Consider the following 18044-nt stretch of genomic DNA (forward strand, 5'->3'; position numbering starts at 1 on the left):
ACAGCTGGCCTCACTAATGTAATCTAGGCTGTCTCCAGCTTCAGGCCCACTGGTAAGAACGTTTCCCTACCTCCCTGGGGTACTTGGCCTCCCAAGCCCACTCCCTGGTTTATGCATTCTGCCCTTCACTGAGGCAATTTCTCCCCTGGAGACTCCCTCTCCAGAAGAGGTCATAGGGTGATATATTTTTCTCTCAAAGACATAAATTACTGTGACAAGCAAGGATTGTAGCTATCCTTGTTTTATTGTGAAAGAGAAAAATGGATCTTTTGTCAATTAAAAACCTCCAGGTCATGGTAGGAAATAATAGAAGCAGGGTATTAGACACCTGTGTATAAACGGAGGGAAGAACACAAATATGTTCACATTGGCATAAAGAAGGGGTGGAGAGCAGACAGGTAGTGGGTGTGGTTGGCAGTGGGGGTGAAGTTCACTGAGGGCGAGAACAAGACAGCTCGGTGAAAGACATTTTGATTTCCGAATCGCTGGTACATTATCTATTCAAAAAATAAAAATTATTTTAAAACATTGGCTCTTCAACAAGGTCCTGAGTGCCTGTGTGATGGACTGTGGGAACAAAGAGTTTAGAAACTGTGTGTGTGTGTGTGTGTGTGTGTGTGTGTGTGTGTGTGTGTGTGCACATGTATGTGCATTAGTGTATATCAAAGAAAGAAAAAGAGAGGGGCGGTGTGGTGGGAAGACAGAACAGACAGACAGACAGACAAAGACATTGCCAGCATGAAGCAGGAGGCTGGCTACAGTAAAGGATATGGGCTTAGAGTGAGACAGAACTGGAGAAAATTAGGGAACTGCAAGCTTGCCAATACAAGAAGCAGCCTGTCCATTGGCTCTCAGCTCCAGGGTTGCCTGGCCCTGCTCTAAAGACCCTCCGTGGACTTCTGGCTCCTCTGTCCTTTTAAAAAATGGTGGTTGTTCAGAGGAGACACTGTCCAGTGGCCAGGGCTGTCCCTGGATCAGCTCAGGACCCTGGATCAGCATGGGAATGTGGTCTTTGGGGAGGAAAGAGAAGCAGGGACTTGGAGCTATGAGACACTTACCTTTAGGACCCCTGTGGGTAGTGCCCAAGCTGAGTTAATGGTTGGTTCCACCTCGGGTACCACCTCCTGTCACCAGAGATTCAAGGTGGGAAAAGGTGTGTTTACTGGAATTCACTGCAAGGAGAGGTCGTCCTGTGGGACTAGAAGACATCGATCTCTTTTCTCAGGAAGGTAAGGCTGATGAACAGGCCCAGGAAGTGGTTGTATAACACACGGCCCAGCAGGAAGTGGGGGGCCTTAAGAGAGCAGTACACACTTGGAGGCAGAATTCATTTTGCCAGCCAAAACACAAGATGCTGAGGGCTGTAACCAGCCATCCCCCACACGGAGCTCAGCCATGGCATTGGTGTGGACACCGAGAGGATGCTGTGAGTCTGCGTATTAGTTACTTTGCTTTGTGTTGCGATAGAATACCAGACAAATATCAATTGTTCAAAAGGGTTTAAGGCCCATAAGATGGCTCAGTAGATAAAGCACTTGTCTCCAGGCCTAAGGACCTGAGTTCGATGCCCAGAACTCATGTAAAGGTAGAAGAGAACCGACTCCACAAGTTATCTTCTGACCTCCACACGCGTGCTGTGGCACACATCATGGCCCCTCCAAATACTAAACAATAAAAACATAAAAAACAAAAGGAGCTGGGCAGTGGTGGTGCACGCCTTTAATCCCAGCACTTGGGAGGCAGAGGCAGGCGGATCTCTATGAGTTCAAGGCCTGCCTGGTCTACAGAGTGAGTTTCAGGACAGGCACCAAAACTACACAGAGAAACCCTGTCTCGAAAAAAAAAAATAGGGCCAAGCTGGCCTCTAATTTTTATGTGGTGCTGGGAAGGCAAGCACTCCACCAACAGCCTCACCCCCAATCCTCTTTTACTCTACCAGCTAGACTATAGTGCCAGTCTCCTTTGTATATCTTCAGAGTTACATGTGATGGTTTGAATGAGAATGGCCCTCATAAGCTCATGTATCTAAATACTTGGTCCCCAGATAGTGGAACTGTTTGAGAAGGATTAGGAGGTGTGGTCTTATCGAAGGTGTGTCACTGGGGACTGGCTCTGGGGTTTCAAAAGCCCAACCCATTCTCAGCTAGCTCTTTCTTTCTGCCATGTGCTTGTGGATCAAGATGTAAGCTCTCAGCTACTGCTCCAGCACCATGCCTACCATCTACCATGCTCCCTGCCACGGTAGTCATGGACTCTAACCCTCTGGAACTCTAAGCCTCAAATTAAATGCTTTCTTTTACAAGTTGTCTTGGTCATGGTGCTTCCCACAGCAATAGAAAAGTAACCAAGACATTACTTGAATTTTTTTAAAAATCCAAAAACTACATTCAACTTGAAGTCACCAACTGACACACAAATCTGACTCCCCACCATGCCACGGGGCCACTAGTGTAAAATACAAGGAATTATCAGAGCAATGACATCTTCTCAGTGCTAGAAAGCAAGACAGGAAGCAGCAGGCCAGAGTCTGAGAACATACCGGGAACTCGAGAGCAAAGGAGGATTAGCAGCGGTGAGCTCCAGGCATGAGGACCCTTCTTCTCAACAGAACCGAAGTGACATGCCACATCAGACCCAAGAAAGAGAAAGCAAGGGCCCTGGGGCAACCAAGACCCACTTTCTCAGACAGCCAACTCGACAACCTCCCTCCTCCCTCCCTCTTTCCCTCCCTCCTCCCTCCCTCCACATACCTGCAACCAGAAGCAACCAGCAGTGGGTGGCTTACTCAGGAAAGACTATTAACTATGGTTGCTGGAACTCAAGGGAAGCAGAGCAGGGCTTGAGGCATATGGCATGGGGGGTGCAGACAATGAGGGTAGAAATTACTCTACCCAAGGAGAAAACACAGCAGGAGATCTTTAGTCCATTGTTCAAGCCCTTGCTTACCCTGGCAAGTGTGGGTAGAAGCCTGCTTGTGACATAGCCCCACGACTGTGGACCCTGAAGTCAGCCCTGCCCTTTAGGGGAATAGACCACACCAGCCATCCCTAAGGATGGCTTCATTTATCAAAGTGCATGCACAGCCATGAGTAATCACACACTGAAGAAGGAACAAGAAGAAAGAAGAGAGAAGACCAGCAAAGAGCAAGATGCAAAAAGAAAAAAAAAGCTCAAATAACTAGTGTCTTTGGAGAGACTTGGGAGAATGGACAACCTCGAAAGGCAGAGCCAGTTGCCATCAAAACAAGAAGTAGTTTCTAGAAATTGTAAGTGATGGTCTCCCCCACCCCCTACCCCAAATGCAGCAAACACAAAGAGTAAGAAAGTGATCCTGGAAATGGCCAAAAAGTAGGCCAGGTACCAGGAAGTCTGAGAACAGAGGTCATGGGAAAGCTGTAAAGAGATGAGCCAGGAGGCGGTGGCACACGCCTTTAATCTCAGCATTTGGGAGGTAGAGGCAGGTGGATCTCTGAGTTTGAGGCCAGCCTGGTCTACAGTGTGAGTTCCAGGACAGCCAGGGCTACACAGAGAGACCCTGTCTCAAAACAAACAAACAAACAAGACGAAAGAAGAGCTGACGGATAGAAAAGATGCAGCTGCCAGCACTCATTAGTTCAATAGGAAGTTGTACAAAGGATAGAAAAGATGCAGCTGCCAGCACTCCTCAGTTCAATAGGAAGTTGTACAAAGGAAAGGGATTGCAGGGAGGAGAGGGAAGCAAAGGTGTGAGGGAGACCCTCCCTGACCTGGGAAAAAAAGACAGTCTTCATGTTTTACAAGCCTGCCGGGTGCCAAGCAGGATAAATGGAACTAAAGCCCCATATGTAGACTGTGGTAGTTTGAATGCAATTGGCCCCCATAAGCTCATGGGGAGTGGCACGACTGGCAGGTGTGACTTTGTTAGAGTAGGTATGGCCTTGTTGGAGGAAGTGTGTCACTGTAGGGGTGAGCTTTGAAGTCTCATATATGCTCCAGCCATGCCCATTATTTCAGTTCACTTCCTCTTACCTGTAGGTCAAGATGTAGGACTCAGCTACTTCTCCAGCACCATGGCCACCTGCACACTGCCATGCCCCACCATGATGATAAATGACTAAACCTCTGAAACTGGAAGCCAGCCCATTACATGTTTTCCTTTATAAGAGTTGCCATGGTCATGGCGTCTCTTCACAGCAATAGAAACCCCTGAGACATAGACACTTGTAGTAACAAATTCAGGCATCCAAGAAAAAGACAGGAAGTCTTCCAAGTTTCCAGAAAGAAAAAAATAATAGGCCATCCACAAAGGAATCCACCAGACTTCCCATCAGAAACGCTTTAAAAGCAGGCCCCTGATCCAATGGAAAGTGGATCAGGTTCTGATTTATACCCCAGATTCAACCAGCCATCAACTATATTTGTAGGACATTTGTCCCATATGCAGTCAGACTTAGAAATTACTCCAGGAAATACATGAGAAAACAGGAGGCGCCTAAGGATGTAATTTCAGAATGTGAGTTCAGGGGCTGGGGGTATGGTTCAGGGGGGTAGGAAAGGCACAGGGTTCCATCCCAGCAAGACAAAGAGATTAAGGCAAGCAAATGAAAACACGGGGGGGGGGGCGCTGAGGTAAAGCGAGTAAAGTGGAAACACAATGGTGAAACTGAGTCCTGGCAGAGGAGAGGCAGGCCTTGGGTGGGTGGTTCCCCTTCCTCTATAGATCAGAGCACCTTCTGTGGAGATGAATATGCACACATCACCACACCGTGGTTTTTCTTGGGTTTTTAAGTATTCAGAAGGTCGAGTCTGAAAAGTCTTGACCATGGTTCCGGAGCAGAATGGAAAGGTTATAGCCCTAAGAGTGAGGAGGATGGAGTCTTATGTACTGGTGTGGAACACACACGGTACAGAAGCAACCAGAGATTGCAGAAAAGGAGGGATGGTGTGAGCCTGCGTGTGCAAGTGAGGGTGCACTTGTGAATGCTACATATCTTTATGTTTTACACGTATACATTTTACATGCATGGCAACACACTTGGGAATCTTGCGTTTTTCTTCTTACACTTATGTGAAATTTTTGGAAGCATGTACAATGTTTATAATCTAAAACTGTAAAAGAATAAAGTATTAAAGATCTACTTAATTTGCAGTCAGCCTTGGGGATGTGCTGCTCTTAGAAAGGACTCCAGCGAAATAAGTAAACCTGCGTCAAAAAGAACTCAGCTAAAGCCTCAGCCATTCAAATCCATACCAAAAACAAAAAACAAACAAAAAACCAATAAACAACCCAAAAGCACAATGGAAGAGCAGCACTGCCCCCTTGTGGAGATGGACTGGGGAGCTCCTAATGAGGTCTTTCTGTTGTTAGGGTTGGTTTTTGTTTTTGTTTTTTTTTAATTTTTTTAAAATTTTATAATTTAATTTAATTTTACATATCAACCACGGATTCCCTTGTTCTCCCCCCTCCCGCACCCCCCTCGCCTTCCCCCCAGCCCACCCCACATTCCCATCTCCTCCAGGGCAAAGACTCCCCCGCGGATTGAGTTCAACCTGGTAGATTCAGTCCAGGCAGGTCCAGTCCCCTCCTCCCAGGCTGAGCCAAGTGTCCCTGCATAAGCCCCAGGTTCCAAACAGCCAACTCATGCACTGAGGACAGGTCCCGGTCCCACTGCCTGGATGCCTCCCAAACAGTTCAAGCTAATCAACTGTCTCACTTATCCAGAGGGCCTGATCCAGTTGGGGGCTCCTCAGCTATTGGTTCATAGTTCATGTGTTTCCATTCGTTTGGCTATTTGTCCCTGTGCTTTATCCAACCTTGGTCTCAACAATTCTCGCTCATACAAACCCTCCTCTTTCTCACCAATTGGACTCCTGGAGCTCCACCTGGGGCCTAGCCGTGGATCTCTGCATCCAGTTCCCTCAGTCATTGGATGGGGTTTCTAGCACGACAATTAGGGTGTTTGGCCATCCTATCACCAGAGTAGGTCAGTTCGGGCTGTCTCTCGACCATTGCCAGCAGTCTGTTGTGTGGGTATCTTTGTGGATTTCTGTGGACCTCTCTAGCACTTTGCTTCTTCCTATTCTCATGTGATCATGTGCTCACAAAGATGACTAGACTGCTACTCACAACTCCAGGGAGGCTACCTAGAAAACAGGACCCCAAGAAAGACACAGGGATCGCCCAATGACAGAGAAATGAATGAGATCTACATGAACAACCTGGACGTGAGTGGGGTAATGAAGGGCAAGGGTCGAGGGAAAGAGAGCTTAGGGGAGCGGGAGATCCCAGCTAGATCAAGAACAGAAAGGGAGAACAAGTAATGAGCCCATGATGAATGAAGACCCCATGAGAATAGGAAGGGCTGGTTTTTTGTTTGTTTTGCTCTGGCCAGTGGTGGAGTTTGTTCACCATACTCAAGAGCCCAATGGAACATAATGTCAAATTTCTAACTTGGTTTTGGCAGGGCAGAGATTGACGTGAGCCTAGGGAGATAAACAGGGCAGAACTGACAGGTAAGATTTTTTTTTCTAATCTAGAAAAAGTTTTTCAGTAAGTCTTACTTTGCATAAATAATACTTAATGAAACAAACTTAATGTTATCTTTTGAGACTTATGAACAGTTGAAAACAGGGCTATCTTCCACTGTAAGCATGCATAACAATGTAAGCAGTGGGGTCTTTGCTTACATCTTTACAGAGAGAACTTTGGGAAGGCATGGGACAATGTTTAAGAAAGATGGGGGAGGGGGGATTGTTTTGTTTTGGAGATAGGGTCTCACTACGCAGCCCTGGGTGGCCTAGGAATCTCTAAGTAGACCAGACTGGCCTCAAACTGGCAGGTATTTGTGTAACTTCTGTTATCCCAGTAATGAGATTAAAAGTGTATTGCACTCTGGCCAGTGGTGGAGTTTGTTCACCATACTCAAGAGCCCAATGGAATATAATGTCAAATTTCTAACTTGGCTTTGCCAGGGCAGAGATTGACGTGAGCCTAGGGAGATAAACAGGGCAGAACTGACAGGTAAGATTTTTTTTTTTTTAATCTAGAAAAAGTTTTTCAGTAAGTCTTACTTTGCATAAATAATACTTAATGATGTCTGAAAGTGAGCCTTTCCACCCCACATGTCCCAGCAAAGATGTTTGCATGTCAGAGGGAAGTTAGACTACAGGACCTCTGCATACACGTATGTACCATTTCACAAGTAATTCTGGTGCCTACTCCGCTAGGTCGGTGCAAGGCCCCAGTCACATGGACTGTCTTTGGAATGATTCAAACACAGCCATGACTGCGGCCAGAGTCCAGGAGGAATCAAAGCGCTTAACCTGGCAAGGCTTCCTACAGCCCAGACTATGGCAAGCCATAGCACTCATTCGACAAGCTCTCTGGGGCCTGTTCTGAGTCCAACCCCGGGGTAGGTGAGAGGGTTGTGGAAATAGATTAGACAGGATCCTTGTTTTGGGGTTCATTTAGACGGATGCCTGGAACAGCAGAAACAAAGTGGATTGTGGAGCCATTCCAAGGAGATGCTTTAGAAGCAGTGTTGTACTACTGAAAGAACATCCCAAATATGCCACGCTCCCCAAGACTCCAAGGACATAGCAGTTAGCATGCAAGTCATCAAACTACTTTGTTAATCCTTAGATGTTATGGGAATTCATTCCACCAATGACTTTTGGGGTATCTGACCCGATGGGCGTGGTCATGTCTGCGTATGTGACCGCTTAAGTGGAGAGAGAGAAAGGGTTCTTGCTCTCTCTTGGGTATTGAGGACCAGGTCAAGCAGTATGGAGCAGCTTGCAGTTGGTTTCCATCACCCTTAGGCGGAATGGAGGACAGCTGGGTAAGCGGAGGTGTTTATTTCGTTCTGTACCGTTAAGTGTGTTATCCCCATTTTAATTTTAATAAATTCTTGAGATCCTTTGACAGACTCTTATGGGTTCACATAACACTTAGATATTTGGTAAATGTGAAAAACAGCCGCTTCTTTCAGGGGGCTGGGGGCTAAAATGGGAGAAAAGCGCAGAGCGGGCCCACGGAGGACAGATGAACTAGCACAGGCAGGGTGGGAAGAACTGTTGAAGGAATGGTTTGGAGCTGAGCCTTGGGATGACTAAATGAGCAGGACACAGGGCAGGGGCAAGGTGGCTCCAGAATCAAAGGAACAGCAAGAAGCAACACTGATGAGGGTCATTCAATATGGTGGCCGCAGAGTATTGGGTGAGAACAATGGCAGTCGGCAAGCTTTGTTTTCAAAGACTTATCAGAGTAGGTTAAACATCGTAAAGTTTACTCACTGCATGTGCAGTGAATGAGGTTGAGTACATTTACACAAGTGTGAACCCACCAAAATAGTTTTAGAACATCCATGCTGTCCCAGAGTTCCCTTGTGCCTACCGATAGCCCTTTTGTTCTGCTTGTCACTTGTAATTATGGAGAAGGAATCCAGGGCTATCATCCTATGATGGTTAAGTGTTGCCAACTTGACAGACTCTAGAGCAGTGGTTCTCAACCTTCCTACTGCTGCAAGCCTTTAATACGGTGGTTTAACCCTTTAATGCTGTGGTGACCCCCAACCATAAAATTATTTTGATTGTTACTTCATAACTGTAATTTTGCCAGTTTCAAATCCTAATGTAAATTTGTTTTCTCATGGTCTTAGGAGACCCCTGTAAAAGGGTCTGTGGACCCTCAAACAGGTCATGATCCAGAGGTTAAGAACCACTGCTCTAGAATCACCTGTGAAATGGGCCCCTGCTCATACCTGTATATCCTATTCAATGCTTAGGATATTCTTAAAATAAACACTTCTTCTGTTTATCTGATAATTCAGATTTCATTGGAAATACTGTATCTTAACAGGGTTATGTTTAGCTGTCTAAGTAATCCAATTGGTTTCTGAAAGAGATTCTGCCACTTTAAATCATCCCAGTAATGAGTGAAGGACTTTGCCGAGGAAAGTGTTAACACTTGGTATATATTGTCTTTTTCTTCTACTTTTTTAAAGACAGTCTTGCTATGTAGCCTAGGCAGGCCTTAAACTTTCAATCTGCCTGCCTCAGTCTCCCAAATGCTGGGATTACAAGCATGTATCAGCACCCCTGTCATCAATAGTCTCTAGGAAGAATTAATAGGCATCATGTGTCTTCTTAGGAAAATGCCTTACAAATTCTCAGCCATTTTTCAATTGGATTGTCTTACTGATTTTTCTGAGTTCTTCATATATTTGCACCAGTGATGGCTCAAAGGGTGTTTGCCACCAACCTAACAAACTTGGGTTTGAGTCTCCACAAGTCTACATGGCGGAGAGAACCTAATCCCCCCAGGTTGTTCTATGCACTATGATGCACAAATATGCACCCCCACACATATACAGTAAATGTAATTATAATGTTCTTTATATATCCTACAAGTCTTTCCAGGTATAAAATTTGCAGATGCTTTCAGTCTGGTTTGTCCCTTTACTCTTTTTTTTTTTTTTTTTTTTTTGGTTTTTCGAGACAGGGTTTCTCTGTGTAGCTTTGCGCCTGTCCTGGATCTCGCTCTGTAGAACAGGCTGGCCTCGAACTCACAGAGATCCGCCTGCCTCTGCCTCCTGAGTGCTGGGATTAAAGGCGTGTGCCACCACCGCCCAGCTGTCCCTTTACTCTTAATGATGTTTTGTTTGCCCTAAAAGACCTTTAATTTTGATGAAGTCCAATTTATCTGTTTTCTTAATGGGTTTTGTTGAAGTCTTTCCTGTGTTTTTTTCGTATTTCCTTCTAGCCTCCGTATAGCAGAACTGGGAAGTCAAAAAGATTTAACTAACCCTCTTGCTATCTTTTTCCTTTTGGAATATGCCCATCCCCAGCACCATCTGCTAAAGCTATCCTTTCTCTCACTGGGTCATTCTAATATATTATAGTATACTTTTAAGGGTTCATTTCCCGAACTTTTGTTTCATTGCTCTGAATGGCTACCTTTATGCCAACAAACACTCCAGATGAGGATGTCAGATCCCTTGTAGATAAGAGTTACAGGTAGTTGTGCGCCACCAATATGGGTGCTGAGAACTGAACTCAGGTCCTGTGCAAAAGCAGTGTGCCCTCTTAACTGACTGTGGATCAAGATGTATTTACACTCAGCTCCTTCTCCAGCACCATGTCTACCTGCATGCCACCATGTCCTGTCATGATAACGGACTAAAACTCTGAAAATGTAAGCCAACCCCAATTAAATGTTTTCCTTTGTAAGAGTTGCTATGGCCATAGTGTCTCTTCACAGCAATAGAAATCCTAAGACAGCTACTATGTGTTTTCCCCATAACTTCACCTTTAAACTATTTACATCTGAATCTAAAGAGTACCTCTGTGGGTACTTTAAGCTAATATTCTTCCAAAAGTTCTACCATTAATGGCTTTTGAATTTTGTTTTGAGACAGATTATGCTATGTAGCCCAAGCTCCCTTGAGACATGCAGGCCCAGGCTATCCCAAACTTGGGATTGTTGGACCTCTACCTCCTGCATGTTGAAATTATAAGCAGGCACCACCATAACTGGCTCATTTAATGAAATTATTAGTTAAACCATGCCTGCCATTTTGCAAATGCCTCTAAAGTCTAAGGCCCTTTTATTCTGTTCTGTCTTTTATGTTAAATAATTTTACTGTTCTATTCTTGTTTTTGCTGTTATTCCAACCAAGATTTGAGTGACGTTTCTAGTGGTTGCTCTAGGCTGCAATAATATGCATGTCAATCACAATCTTTGGATTGAGGCTCAAGTAATTCCAATAAAACACAGGTTTGTTCCAGCACTGTTCTATTTCCTCATCTCCTATGTGCTGTCATACTCTGTATCTATGCTGCAGACCTAACAGTAGTGTTGTATGTAATTAGTGCTTTATACAGCTTAACGAAAAGAATAAACATAATTATTGTGTCGCCCCACACTTGGCATCTGACTACTTAATCCAGCATGAACCTTGGTGCTGAAGTGGAAGGGATGATATGGAGATTACTAGCCAGGGAGAACATCCTAGTTTGCCTCACAAGGCCCAGGAGCAAAGCAGAAAAAACAGATGCAACGTAACAGCAGAGGTGAGAGAGGCAGAGAAGGAAATGTGGGAAGGATCTGCAGCTGTGGCTGGCTTAGGTAACAGAAGGGGACCACCAGCCATGGAGAGTGGGTAGCTTCTAGACACTCAGTTCTACAAACCCATGAACAGTAGATTCTTACGATACCCTGACTGAGCTTGGGAGCTTATTCAATTTTGTCTTCCAGAAAAGAATGCAGCCACTGGCACTGGTGGGAAAAAGTAGTTTATTGGCATTGTTTCCATTTTCTATTGTAGTGTTAGGATGTAACTTAAGCATCTCCCTAGTTTCTATTTACAGTTCATCTGGAATATTACTACACATACCCATGTACAATTTTAAAAACTTATGGGGAAACGCAGTTTGTTTTTCTCTCTTCTTCACAGGCTTCTCAAAATCATTCAACTTAAATGAAAACTTCTACGGACATCTGTACATCTCTGAAATGGGCAGAGATCACACCAACAGAGTCGAAAGATTTTTTTTCACAAACACAATAAAATACAGAAAACAAAGTATAGATGATGTTATCTGGGGTACAAATATGAACAATACAGTACCATTGAGTAACTTAGCAACATAATACTCACACTTTATAGAAATAAAACTGCAAACCTGGAGGATGCTGACAAATATTAAACATTATATACACAATGAGGTAAATGTACCTTGGTCTCTTGAGAGGTAATTTAAGTTTAAAGCAAATGACATTTTGAAGCATCTCCTTGACCTATAAAGAAATATCAAATACTCCATTCCATTGGCACAATGTGAAAAAGGGATTATCAAAACATAGTTCATGATACTCAACTCACAAATCTCATTGAAAAATAAAAACAAATTCACTTTAAGTTTTAAAGAGGTTGAATGTTACTGACCACTTTTTAAAAATGTTTACAAGTAAGAGTGCATAACAGGATTGAAAATAATGTACTGACAGCCCTCAGCTTTCCTAGAGAGAGCCCACAGAAAATTCAACATCCAACACATGAAGCTGCACTGCCATCCAGAACTATTCTTCAGAATCTCAACACATTGACATGTTCTGCTGAACTGTAAGAGAACAACATCTGGAATCTCCACATTGGAGCCAGAACACTCCCAGGACCAAGGAACAAAGATATGACTTACAACCATTCCTTCAGTGCATGGAGTGAAAACACAGACTTTTGCTATGTCTACTGGGCAGATTTTGGTGTGGATGTTAATTAGTACTTCGTCATCAGTTTTACATATCTGACAATGGGGAAAGAGTCAAACATGTATGGACTGCAAACAGTCAAGTGACCACTTAAATCTGTAGTGAGAACCAAAGTGTGGAATTCTTGAGCCACGGCACCACACAGGGCCTCAAGGCACTTCTTGAGTACTACTGTAGTAGAAGGATTCCAGGCTCAGCTCCTCAGGCCTTACTGTTCTACGAGGAGCACAGCTAGCCACTATTTCTGAGGCAGCGCCTGCTGCCACCTGGCTGTCACCCAGAGCTAACTCAGAGTGTCACCACTCTGCCCAGAGCTAACATCAAAGCAGAGCTACCAGCAGGAGCATTCCTAGCCCCATACTTGCAGACCACTCCCTGTGACACCCAAGACCCGAGCAAGTGGAAAAATGTCACACAGCTCCTATCAACCACTTCATTTTAGGTCTCAAAAGCAGCTCTTCAGTCCAAAGGCTGGAGGTGGGGTGGGGACAAAAGTCTCTGAGCCAGCAGAAAGGCAGACTAGGAGAAACACAGTTGAAAACACATGGGGCCCAGTTGGTCTATGCCTCAGTGAGTCCTAATTCCCTCACACTCTCTCTGCCAGGGTACTGACAAATCAGATGTGTTGTAGCCATACTACATCTTGGCAAGGCGGGGGGGAGCTGTTTTTGACGGACAATATAAACAGTAGAATATATTACAAAATGACATAAATGTATTTTTCTAATCAGATGTATCTGTAGTCACAGCCACAGGAACCATGACCTGTCTCAGCTTTTAAGTGATTTTCATTTTCATATTGGCCACTTGGGGATTATCAAACTATCCCTGGACAAAAATTAGCTATAAATATGTAAACTCAATTGAGAACTAAATTCCAACTTTAAAAAAGTTCCCTGATTCATCAAAAGCACATTTTATCCACTTAGGCAAGAACAACATAATGATTCTTCAGCCTCTGATGTGATGAGAAGCATCTTCAGAAAATCCCATTTTCTTGTATGAAAGTGAGAAACCATATTACAACTTTAACTCAGACAACTTTTGGTATGTTCTTAAAATTATATAAAAATAGTTTTAGTGATAAAATGCATTGGTCCCCTGGATTTCCATAAAGCAGATCTCAAAGGGTTAGAAATGGAAAGAACAAAAAACAAACAAAGGCCCCAAAAGTACCTGATCATAGCACTAGAGCTCACTAAGCAGGTGACAGAACACAACTGTAACAACAAACCGTCACGCTTACCTACACTGATGACTCGTAATTACAGAAAAAACGCAAATTTGTATTAAAAAATACTAAACGAAGCACTTTTCCCCATGATGTTTTTAAATACATAAAACTGACACTAATGCCTATGCAACATGTCATTCATCCTACAGTTACTTTGGTTTAAGACCAAATAGTCTTCAAATTGATTCTAGGTTTGAGATAAGACATTAACAGAAAACAGCTGCTTCAGCATCAACAGTCACAATCTCTTCTTGACTAACGCTAAAGGTTATTTTGACCTTTTTATCTGGGAACTGGTGTCACTATGTGCAATATCTTGCCTCAAGCAATGATAACATTTTTCTCTCAGAATATGATCACAGTGATAAAAAGGACTTTGAAAGCCATATGAGCCCTGCAAAGACTCCAGACCAGTGAGAAGACCTAACAGGCTGACTTTGAACATTTCATATGGCCAAGAATATATGAAAAGAGATCCTCTACTCACAATGGCTGTTAGCTGCCACTTCTCCCAGTATCAGGGTGCACTGTACTCAGCGCCACCATGTAATCATGCAGTTGCAAGATCTACACATGAGATTAAGAAAGACCAAATTCAAAGCTGCCTTCCTCAGAGTGTAGTGACCTCAGAACTCCATTAACTCTACCCTTCCCAAGATAGAATCCATAAATACTTACAGCTACATAACATGTGAAAGTCAAATACACCTTTTACATATTCAAATTAACTATCTCTGCCTTCTTAGAAAAGGCCTATCATTTAACATTAACCACATTTGAATTTTAAATGCAATTCATTTCAAAAAAGAAAAAAAAAAGTCTTTGACCAGATAAAGAAAAAATGGCTTACAGAAAAGCATACAACTTTTCACAAGGCAGTAGACAAACCTCTCCTTTTAGAAGAATGAGTCTGTATGCCACAATGATTAAATCCATAAAGCACTGTACGTGTCTGAAGTGCCACTTCATTTTTAAAATAAACTCAGAAAACACATCTCAACTGCAAAGCTCCAAAGCTCGATGTGGGGATATTCCCACATGACCAATAACTCTGCTTATTAATGCTACTGCATTGCCTCAGTGGTTCAAGCACATTTGGGTAGGAGAAAGGCATAAATACTGAATGACATCTACCACAAAAACTCTTAAAAACAAAAACAAACCCAGAAAAGATTTAGGTTACTCAGAAAAATAAACGTTTTGAATGAAAACGATACAGGACTTGGCATAGACTTTGAGCAGTTCTGTTCATTTCCATTTAGAAAGACACAGAAGTGGCACTTACTGGTGTAGCACAAGCCACTTTGAAGGCATGTTGTGTTCTGAGTGTGAAGGAGCAGGAGCTGTACACAAATACAACTGCATCAGTTGTGCTCCTCACACCTACACGAGGTCATTTCTTTTCGACTATAGAGTTTTAGGTGTTAGTTTAAGATCCTGAAAGATTATCGAACAGTACATTCAAAGTAAATCAAGGAAACTAGTGGTTCAGAATCCTCTGAGAATGTACTAATCAGGAGTGAAAATCACAAGTGCTTCATCTACCGCCACACTGCAGCTCCTTCACCCTCAGGGATGACCACCAGCACAGCAGCTCCTTAAGGGCCAGCAGTCATCTTTTACAAACAAGCTTTGTTAAGAAGAACAAAAGGAGACTACACAACATTCTCTAACTGTCCTGGGAAGAACCATCCATAGTGCACAGAAAGGATCCCGTGGCTGCCTCTGGGCCCAGAGAAAGCCTGGGAATCTTTCAATTGACCATATTCCACTGCAGCAAGAGGAAGCAGCGCCCTCCGTTCTCTCAGTGAGGTAGAACAATTGGCCTCCCAAACACACCCAGGAGCAGATCTGAAGAGAGCAGAGTTCCCACGAAGCTTCAGTTACATTTTGATGCCTTCCTGTTGGCTGAGCTGTGACAATGTTTTTTTAATCCGCAAAGCTGTCAGCCTAGCTGCTCCATTGGCATACCAACATTCTCTCATAATTTTAGCCATTACTCTCAAGGCCTACAAGAAAATATGAGAAAAATAATTAATGCATACATACCATTTGCCATTGGAATCTGGGAAGAACTTCCACCTGTGACTTTTAAAAATACATATAAGGGTCATATTCTAGCATTGTTTGTAGTAGCAAATGTGGACTTTAGTTCCTATCAAGATCCAGGTGCCAGCTGCTGGAGAGGCTGTGGACAGGGGAGGAGACCTCAAAAGGCTAAATCATGAATCAGCACTGAGTCAAAAAGACCCACAATGCCACCTAAGCCACTGGGTGAGAACTTAACTGCAGTTTTAAGTACTTTAGAGCAAAGCTTAGGGGAGAAAATAGGGAGAAGAGCTCAAAGTGCTGGAACCCCGGCCTGGGCCTCTAACATTTCACAGCTAGGAACCCAGCCACCTCTCCATCTCAGCAGAAGGCTTGAGGGTTTTTATCTGAGAAAAGATGGATGTCTAGTTCCAGAGCCTAAGGGCAGGCATCTCATACTGGAAGCATACTGGATTTTCATACTGTAAGCTTTCCCCCACAACAGGGCAGTAGTACTTGCACACAGTCTTCTGGGGTGGATGCTGAAGGTATCTCCTCTGAGATTTGGGTAGCCCAAGAGAACAGGCCTGAACAGATTACCAACAGTGACTTTCTAAGAAAACAACCCAGAGAGATAACTTAAAGAGAACTTAAGTAAGCTCTAGTCTTATGGCAGGAGTACTATCGGTACTAAACCCTCATTGAAAGTGAAAAGGGTCTGATCATACAGTGAAAAAAGTAACATGCAATGGAGAAACTGAAACCAACAGAAGATGCAGACGGAGAACATCCTATCAAAGCTCTCCTGTTAGTGGGCAGGGCATAGCTCCTTAGAACACTGCTTGCACAGGATGTGCAAGGCCCTATGTCCAGCCTTCTGTACCACCACCACCACCCCACACTGATATTCATCACTGGCTTGTGTGTTTTGTTTGAGTTTATTCTCTCTGTGTAGTCTATATTATACTCAAAGTTTCTTTACTCTCTCTTCCAATATTCCTTTCAGTCCCTCTATTTTATACTACAGCACTACTCAAATGTCTAGGGATGGACTAATCAGGTTCTGTAAATAGTAAATAGGAGGAACATTCAGAGAACAAATAAGTTCTTCCAGAAATTAAAAATATGAGAAAAAGGTGAGGTGGGGGTCATGGGGAGGAAGGAAAGGGAAAAGAGACTAAGAATATACATGGAAAAACAGAATTAGAATATGAAGCTGGCAAATCTCCCAATAAGTGAAAAAAAAAATTGGGAGGGCGGGTAGTCTTATATTCAGGTAACCAGAGGTGAAGAAAAACAACAAAAGGAAATGGAAGGCTATCCAAGACTTCTTCAGAAGTCTTCCCTAGAAAATATGAGCCCCTAGATATAAAGAACCATGTACAGCAATGCATACATATACATTCACTTAAGTATTTTTTAAATGCCTATCCTTTAACAAATGTTTCTGTACATGTTAGATTCAGCAGTGAACAAACTTATGAAATCCCTGTCCTCAAAAAGCTTGCATTCCAGAGATAAACCATTAATCAATCACTGTGAAATACAGACCTTCAGGGTGGAAAACGTCAAGAAGAAAAACAATTTAGAGGATATGAAACGTGCCAAGGAGGAAAGCACTACTCTCAGGAGGAGGGAAACAGAGTCCTGGAAGACAGGAGTAAACAAAGAAACAGGAAGACGGAAGCCCAGGAAGGACAAAAAAAAGCAAAAGGAATTCCAGGACAAAGGCCACACAGTGGCCCTAAGAGCAACCAGTGCTGACTGGAAAGAGCAGAAGGCCCTAGAAGAGACGTTTACGCACTTGCCAGTTTGGGGGTATGTGTGTACACCTCTGCATGTGCTCTGGACACTGAACTAGGGCCTCACACACTAGGCAGGCACTCTAGCACTAAGCTGTATGCTGAATTTAGGGTATTTCTCAGTTTTTATTCTGAGATAAGTCTCACTACATTACCAGGGCTGGCCTTACACTAGAGCTCAGTAGCCCAGGCAGGACTTGAGTTTGTGACCTTCCTGTCATAGCCTCCTGAGCAGTTGGGATTAGAGGCCTGTGCCAGCAAGCTTAGCCAGTTCCATACTCTTAGTGTTGCAACTAAGAGACTTGTAAGTCCTAGAAAAATAGAAACTTGAACTAGCAGTAAGTACACAGAAAACTAGTAATCAAACTGAGAAAATAGCATGGCAGTGAAGGCTTACCATAATAGTAACTGCACTGAACATGTTCTTAATGTTAACCGATTTCTTCTTGTTTAAAAGCCATCTGTCTTTAAACTGATTCAGTTATTAAATGTGTGTGTGAGCACTTCAAGTCTGCACTCTCAAGTACCCAGAGCACACCCTCGTCTGTCGAGTTCTATCACGTTCTATTCCACGAAGACTCTGAGCACACTGAACTGCCTCCTTTGGGTCTGCACACTGCATTTTGCTTAAGATGTCATACAAAAAAATAAATAAATAAATATAAATAAAAATAAATTGTTTTTTAACTCTAAAAAACTTCTTAAGGAAAAGAAAAATATCTTTTCTCTT

General features: G+C 43.3%; 1 protein-coding gene across 3 annotated transcripts in view; it reads right to left on the reverse strand.

Moving 5' to 3' along the window:
- Positions 1-11256: 11256 nt before the first annotated feature.
- The window catches only part of Tgfbr1 (transforming growth factor beta receptor 1), a 63877-nt gene continuing 57089 nt past the window's right edge, over positions 11257-18044 (reverse strand). For all 3 annotated transcript variants that reach the window (XM_052716756.1, XM_052716757.1, XM_052716759.1), the window contains exon 9: positions 11257-15493. In XM_052716756.1, coding sequence (XP_052572716.1) covers positions 15368-15493 — 126 coding nt within the window. In that variant the 3' untranslated portion in view covers positions 11257-15367. The remainder of the gene's footprint in view (positions 15494-18044) is intronic.

Source organism: Peromyscus californicus, unplaced genomic scaffold (assembly GCF_007827085.1).
Source record: "Peromyscus californicus insignis strain IS unplaced genomic scaffold, ASM782708v3 Scaffold_5__1_contigs__length_169319896, whole genome shotgun sequence".
NCBI lineage: Eukaryota > Metazoa > Chordata > Mammalia > Rodentia > Cricetidae > Peromyscus > Peromyscus californicus.